The sequence below is a fragment of the Caenorhabditis briggsae genome (genome assembly GCF_000004555.2).
Source record: "Caenorhabditis briggsae complete genome, chrIII, whole genome shotgun sequence".
In the NCBI taxonomy this organism is placed as follows: Eukaryota; Metazoa; Nematoda; class Chromadorea; order Rhabditida; family Rhabditidae; genus Caenorhabditis; species Caenorhabditis briggsae.
Genome location: NC_013490.2, coordinates 705,707 through 713,412, shown reverse-complemented (window position 1 = coordinate 713,412; position 7,706 = coordinate 705,707). Strand labels below are relative to the sequence as shown.

At 36.3% G+C, this 7,706-nt stretch overlaps 2 protein-coding genes across 2 annotated transcripts in view; one reads left to right on the top strand and one right to left on the bottom strand.

The window, feature by feature from the left end:
* Positions 1-2,638, top strand: part of Cbr-tbx-43 — a gene marked incomplete at both ends in the record, with an annotated part of 3,799 nt that extends 1,161 nt beyond the window's left edge. The window contains 3 exons of the mRNA XM_045243336.1: positions 213-298; positions 2,055-2,186; positions 2,231-2,638. Of these exons, the coding sequence (XP_045095674.1) occupies positions 213-298; positions 2,055-2,186; positions 2,231-2,638 (626 nt within the window). The remainder of the gene's footprint in view (positions 1-212; positions 299-2,054; positions 2,187-2,230) is intronic.
* Positions 2,639-3,249: 611 nt separating this feature from the next.
* Positions 3,250-7,706, bottom strand: part of Cbr-hlh-33 — a gene marked incomplete at both ends in the record, with an annotated part of 5,111 nt that continues 654 nt past the window's right edge. Inside the window, 4 exons of the mRNA XM_002642817.2 lie at positions 3,250-3,331; positions 3,873-4,261; positions 4,308-4,463; positions 7,140-7,270. Coding sequence (XP_002642863.2) covers positions 3,250-3,331; positions 3,873-4,261; positions 4,308-4,463; positions 7,140-7,270 — 758 coding nt within the window. The remainder of the gene's footprint in view (positions 3,332-3,872; positions 4,262-4,307; positions 4,464-7,139; positions 7,271-7,706) is intronic.

Below are 7,706 nucleotides of genomic sequence, written 5' to 3'. Positions count from 1 at the left end.
TTTGTTGTTGACAATTTTCTCTAGCTAGTGTAGTTTTTGAGATATGCGCCTTTAAAGTTGGCGCCTCTCTTTGCTCGGCGCTTGAAGAGAGGGGGAAACGCACCAAATTTAAAGGCGCACATCTCAAAAACTACGATAGCTAGATAAAAAATGTTCAGAACAAAATTGCTTAGCATAACAATATACGTAATCCCAAAATTAAAAGTTTTCAGGCCGAGAGCTACTTCATCGTGGGCTGAAACTTGAAAAATTGAAGCTCACCAATTCCAAGGATGCTGTTCAGAAAAATGATCAAATGGTAAGAGAACCTATAGATTTGATTGCAGTGGTTTGAAATTTGAAAAATCCCATGGCTTAGGTCTCTTAGAACCATTTTTGAAAGTATATTAGCTATGCAAGTTTTGGAATTTTTCGGATTTTTGGATTTTTAGCACCAAAAAACTTTTATCGAGGTTGTGGACATTTTCCAGGCCAGAACGGACCAGCCAGACATACATAGTATACATTAGCACTAGCACCTACCATTATCACTATATAATTGAGGTCATTGTCTTTTTCTTTGTTTTCGGTATGCCCAGAAGGCAAGAAGTTAGCCATTGGAAGATCTAGAATAGGCAAATACAGTAAGCATTTTGAACTCAATTATCTCAGTTCCTATGAGAGATATCAAAAATCTGTCGATTGATAAAATGTTGCTGATAATATGATAAAAAATTTTATTCATTGACAAGTTTTTAATATCTCTTATAGGAACCGAGATAATTGAGTTTAAAGTTAAGGTATAGGTTAGGCTTCTATTCGAGGAAATACGGTGAGAGCTTTTTTGAGGGTTTCAGGCATAGAATACCCCAAAACGCATTCATCAGACGGATTTAAAGGCGCATATCCCTTAACTTGTCTGACTTTTTGACCCCGGACTACCCTTTCAATCCTTTTGTTTTCTGCTAATTGATGAGTGTATGTATGCAAACATGGGTGACAAAATTTGGGGGACAGGTGGTTTTGGTTTAAAGGGACAGAGGGTGATAACTTTGCTTTTAGGAAAACAGGGGTATAAAATGAAATGGGGGACCAATAAGCGAATAGCTATTTGAATAGGAAAAGAAGAAAAGGGTGTGAAAGGTTTTAGATGGTTAGGTGTCTGAAGTATTATTCTTGTGCAAAGAAATTGGAGTTGTGGCCGAATTTTCACACAAGTTAGGCCACCGTATTTCAAGGAGAATTTTCGAAAACACACCCGGCAAACGAGTGCTACCGTAACCCAACAATAAATATTTTCGCAAAATAAAAAAACGAATTATTTTTGTAGGTGACAACTTTTTTCTAGCTACAGTAGTTTTGGAGATATGCGCGTTTAAATATTGGATGTTTTTGTGCCGGACAGCAGAAGAAGAGAAGTGCCCCACTTTGAGGCGCATAACTCAAAGACTACGGTGGCAATGTGAGAAATTTGATTTCCTACACATTAGTAATTAACAAAGCATTTTTAGCTGTTTTAGTTTTGGAGATTTGCCCCTTTAAGCATAGGTCACCTCGGTGCCAAGAGGGGGCGGTGGTCTGAAGGCGCATATCTCAAAGACTACGGTAGCTAGACAACTGTTGCAAACAAAAAATATTTAGAATTCAATTTTATACATTTTAGTAATTAGCAAAAATTTTCTAGCTACCGCAGTTTTTGCGATATGCGCCTTTAACTAATGGCGCGCCATTTATGAAGGCGCCTGACGAAGGAAGTGCTTACTTTAAAGGCGCATGTTTCAAGAAGTACGGTAGCTAGACAATTTTTCCAAAGAAAAATAAAATATGTAGAATTTAATTTTAAACATTTTACAAGTTAACAAAAATTGTCTATCTTTTTTTTTTACTTTTTGAGATATGCGTCTTTAAAGTAGCCCCCCCCCCTCCTCTCTACAAGGCGCCTGACGAAGGGAGCACCTACTTTAAAGGCGCATATCTGTAAAACTACGGTAGCTAGAAAAAAGTTGTCAAATGCCTAAATGAAGCCTTAAGTTTGTTCTGTATTTTTTAAAAGTTTCAAAAATCAGCTTTTACAGATCCGCGTCCAATCCATGCGTCAATACATCCCCATTCTCAATATCTATGAGGATCTTCCTAATGGAGCACACATGCAAATCGGAAAGTACAAGTTCACAGAAACCAAGTTCATCGCTGTCACTGCTTATCAAGTAGGCTTAAAATCCTAAAAGCTGACCTGAAAATCTATATTCAGAGCGAAAAAGTGAAAAATCTAAAAGTCCAAAAGAACAAATTCGCTCAAGGATTTCGAGAAGGTGTCAAAAGTGTACAGCCTCCAGCTAAACGTCCACCATCCACAACGTCTTCTCAATCGTCTCCAGATTCCACGCTGTCTTCTGAATCCTCTTCTGATGGGCAGATGTTGGGCAAGAATAGGACAAACGAATTACAGTATCCTTCTCAAAATCTGCCTCCATTCTCTTCCCAAACGCCTAGCTATCCATTTCAGCAAATTCAGAATTTCCAGAATTTTGAGGGCCTCCAGAATTTCCAAAATCATCAAAATTTTGACCCAAATTTACAGTACTGGACTCCGCAGAATCCACAATATGATTTTGGCAATAACTACAATAACCCTTATGGGTATCAATGGCAGTTTTGAACTTATTACAGCAAGTTTTAATAATAAATATGTTCATTTGAAGCTAACCCGTTTGAAAAATCGATAATATTTTTAAAAAATTATCTAAATATTCGAGCTAGGGGGTACAAAATATTGAGGGATACTTAATAGATTGAAATTCGGCGATTGAGACATCAAATTCGTCAATTCCCCTTTTTTGGCTGAAATTCGCTCCTCTAGAAGGACACGCTCGCTTTGGAGGCGGAGCCAGATCTGGAAATTATAAAAATTATAAACTTAGATTCTAAGATTCTGAGATTCTAAGATTCTAAGATTCTAAGATTCTAAGATTCTAAGATTCTAAGATTCTAAGATTCTAAGATTCTGAGATTCTAAGATTCTAAGATTCTAAGATTCTAAGATTCTAAGATTCTAAGATTCTAAGATTCTAAGGTTCTAATATTCTAAGATTCTAAGATTCTAAGATTCTAAGGTTCTAATATTCTAAGATTCTAAGATTCTAAGATTCTTAGATTCTTAGATTCTAAGATTCTAAGATTCTGAGATTCTAAAATTCTGAGATTATCAACCTAAATTTATTGTTCAAAATCTTACATCTCGATATCCCGGAGACAAAATGTCCAATGGGCTCATTCCATAGTTTTGGATTGGAATCGGATGGACCACTGGTTGAGTGTGGACTGGAATCGGTGCAATTGGAATTGGAGCTGGCTCGGATTTTCTGAACTTTCATTAACCAGTCCGAAATTGTTTAAAAGCCATACATTTTAAGCTAAAAATCATGTAAATCGGTTGATTTTGAGCAGAGTTACAAGGTTTTGAAAATTTGTGGGGGATGCTGGCCTAGAAATTCTGAACTGTTGGCCATCGGTAGCAGTTTTTTGAACCTAGTCGTGATTATACTTATTTCGAAGCTCTTGACTTGCTGAATTCAAGTATGTAAACTTCATGGACGAATTTTGGGTTTCTAGGCCATGCGGGTCTATTATATGGTCTTGGAATTCAGAAAACTAAGCAACCTGTGACATACTCAGGATCCCCAGTCATGATTTTTGAGCAAATTTACATAGCAAAGTTAAATAGGGTTTTGGTGGCCTAGAAATTCCAAAAACTCGGCCACAGGTAACAGTTTTTCAAACCTAGTCATGGTTATGCTCATTTTGAAGGTCTTAACCTGCTGATTTTGAAAATGAACGTTTCATGGCCAAATTTCGGGGTTTTAGGCCACCAATTAATTTTCTAGGCCACTAACCTCTTTCTCATTTTCTTCGGGGGCTTCTCTTCTACGTCAAGTGGAAAACTCTCAACAATCACATTCATTGATCTAATCCTTTTTCGCTTTTTCGGCTCAATCTTTCTGCATACTGTAGTTTTTATAGTTTGGGGTACTGTAGACGTTGTGGATGATGTTGGTGAGAGGAATGTTGAAGAAGACGTCGAGGAAGCTTCTAGAACCTTCGGTGGATCCTTTTTTCTGAGCAATGCCGCTAAAATCGGCCTCTCCACTTCTAGTTTCGATGGAGGTGGTGATTTTGGAGGCGTCATTTGAGTTGTCGTTGGGGGCGGAGCTTCTGAAAGTGGGCGTGGCTCGATTTGATTGAGCTCATGGGGAACACAGACAAGCACTGATTCTGAGGGATTCTGAAAAAATATTTTTGGAATCGGAAAATTTAATTCAATTAATTACCTCCGCTGAATTTTTAAGTTTACACGACATGGACTTTGCTAGAAAACTGCTCAACTGGATTTGAGCCAAAAGAAGGTTGTTAGGGTCCAGAAATGACAATTTTGAAGCTGATTCGAAATCCAAGAAACATCGAATATCTTTACCGAGCATCTTTTTCTGAAAAATATTTTTTTTTGGGAATTTTCAGCTACTTTTATATAATTTTTAGAAAACCGAAAATTTTGAGAAAAAGTGAACGTTTTAGAAAATATAAAATATATACAAACTGTTCAGGCACAAATCATTAAAATCTGTTGATTTTGAGAAAAGTTACAGGGTTTTGAGAAAATAAGGGTTAGCTGGCCTAGAAATTCCGAAAAGTCGGCCATTGGTAAAAATTTTTAGAACCTAGTCATGATTATACTCATTTTGAAGCTCTTGGCATGCTTAATTCAAAAATTTAAGCTTCGTTGCCGAATTTTGGGTTTCTAGGCCATGGGTGCTTGTATTATAGCCCAGGAATTTCAAAAACTGGACCACCGATAGCAAATTTGTCCACATGGTTATAATTACACTAAAAAAGCCCTGAAATTCAAGCGAAAAATTCTAGAAGTCGATTGAATTAGAGCTAAGTTACAGAGTTTTGAGAAAATAGGGTTTTGCTGGCCTAGAAATTTTAGAAAAGTCGGCCACCGGTAGCAGTTTTCTAAGCATAGTCATGATTATACTCGTTTGAAAGCCCTTGACTTGCTAAATTCAAAAATTCAAGTTTCACGGCCGAGTTGTGGGTTTCTAGGCCACCAGTGGCTATTTCATGACCTAGAAATTTAGAAGAATCGGCCACCAATGGTTAATTTGAAAACGTGTTCATGTTTATACTGAAAAACTTTACATTTGAAGCCAAAAATCATAAAAATTGGTTGATTTTGAGCAGAGTTAAATGGTTTTGAAAAAATAGGATTTTGGTGGCCTAGAAATTCCGAAAAGTCGGCCATTGGTAAAAATTTTTAGGACCTAGTCATGGTTATACTCATTTTGAAGCTCTTGACTTGTTGATTTCAAAAATTCAAGTTTCATAGCCGAATTTTGGATTTCTAGGCCACTGACCTATTTCAAGTAGTGTTCAAAACCTAGAAGACATAACTTTTTGAGTATGATTCTCGGGAAAAAAAACATGTTTTTTTGAAAACTATTTTTGGAGAAAATGCTTATTTGGGACTTGGAATTTTCAGAAAAAAAAATTGAACTGAAAAAAATGATTCCAAAATTTCGGACGGAACAAAATGGAATGCGAAAAATGGGAAGTCAAAAAAACTTGCCAATGAAAAACTGATTTTTTTCGGGGGGGACGGGACACACACTAAATTATTCATCCCTCCTCCCCCCCCCCCCCGTCATGTCCCTTTAAGTTTCTCTAATTTTTAGCCTTGAGAATATCCAGTTCTCTTGTTCTTCCCCCCTAGACGGACCCCGCTTTGGTAACCTTGAAAATAAAGAAAAAATCCAAATCAGCTGAAAGAGAGAGAGAGAGAGAGAGAGAGAGAGAGAGAGAGAAAATGTCCTTCAGAAGGGAAAATCGCCAAAAAAAAGGGGAAAAATAAGTTAAAACATTTTTTTTTGACGCGGATGTGTTCATGGGGGCACTATAACTGGAATCTTCAGGGGGATGACCTTGATATTTGATGACGAAAAAAAAAGAGATTTTTCAATGTTTCAAGTGGATGACGATGGATTAACTTGTGGTGTTTTCTTTTGGGAAAAACAAGACCAGAGAAAATGAAGAACCAAGATTTGATGTGAGTCAGAGACCAAAATAATAAGAAAGTCATTGGGAAAATTATGGTCTCTAAAATTTAACGGGGCAATTTTAAGGGATAATTGCCACCCCAATTTCTCCTTGAGTAGTTTCGAAAATGAAAAATTGAAATTGACAAGAAACACAGAAACACGGATAAAGATAGTTCATAAAGTTCCAAACTCTCTGAAAATGGGTTCTACAAATACCCTATTTCCTTTTCTCTAGAAGCCCACTCGAGTTGTCAACTTTGAGCTCATATATCTCCTTTTTTGTGAAAGGTATCAAAAAGTTGTCTACTGATAAAATATTGCTCATATCATGACAAACAATTTATCAGTTGATAACTTTTTGATATCTTTTACAGGAAATGAGATATATGTCCTCAAAGTTGGCGATTTCGGTGAGCTTCTATGAAATACATATGGTATGTGAAAATTTGGCTTTGTCTCAAAATATTAAAACTCTGGGTTTCAAAAGTGCAAAAATATATATCAAAAAAAATTCAAAATGTTGCTATAAATGACCAAAAGTTTGGGAAATTAACCTCCCATAAGAAGCCCCGCCCCTTTTTTTCTCCTAGAAGCCCTTTCCCAAGCTGACAAATTTTACTCAATTTATCTCATTTCCTGTAAAATACATCAAAAAGTGTCCAACTAACAAAATGTTTATCATAACATCACAAATTTTTTATAAGTTGACAACTTTTTGATATCTTTCACAGGAACCTAGAAAAAGTAGCTTGAAGTTGAGAGGTCGGATAGCGACATAATAGCTCAGCGGCAACTTTTCGATTTTGAGTCAATTTATTTTGGTTACTGTGAAAGATATCAAAATTATGTCAACTGATAAATTATTCATCAAAATATCACTAATATTTTATCAATTGGCAAGCTTTCGATATCTTTCTGAAGAATCGAGATAACTGAGCTCAAATTTTGGGTTCGCTTCTATTTCTTAACAGTTTTGAAACATTTTGATAAATTTTCTAGCAGTTTTGGGTAGTTTAGCTCATTCTCTTTGCAATTATGAACATTTTTCAAAAAATAATTCGTTACCTTCTCCAGGTCAAAAATACTCCGATGGTCTCCCTCGATTTCGATTATCACCAAGTTTTCCATGAAAATCATAAAAGCGTTGGCCAAATGGAAAACGTCTCGGGTGAATGGATCGATAAGGAGACCGGGTCCTGAAATTTTTTTCTTCAGTTTAGAGCATTTTTCGGAATTTTAGCACCAATTTTCGAAAGTTTTAGAAGGCGAATCTAACAAGAACAGTTGAATACGGACACTCGGAAGAAATATAGCCAGGAATACCATAACTCTAGGAATACCAAAGTTTAAGCCTTTAAAAAACTAGGTCAAAATTGTTTGATTGTCTTGAGATTAATAGAAAATTATGGAGCAAAAAAAGAACTTTATTTTTGTAATTGACAACTTTTTTTTAGCAATTCTGCTTTTTGAGTTATGTGCCTTTAAAGTTGCCCCTCCCCCCCCCCCCCCCCCCCCTCCTTCTGTGCGCCGGAGGCGCGCCATTTTTAAAGGCACATATCTCAAAAACAAAACAAGCTAGACAACTTTTGCGAACAAGAAAAATGTGTGAAATTTGATTTTATACCTTTTCAA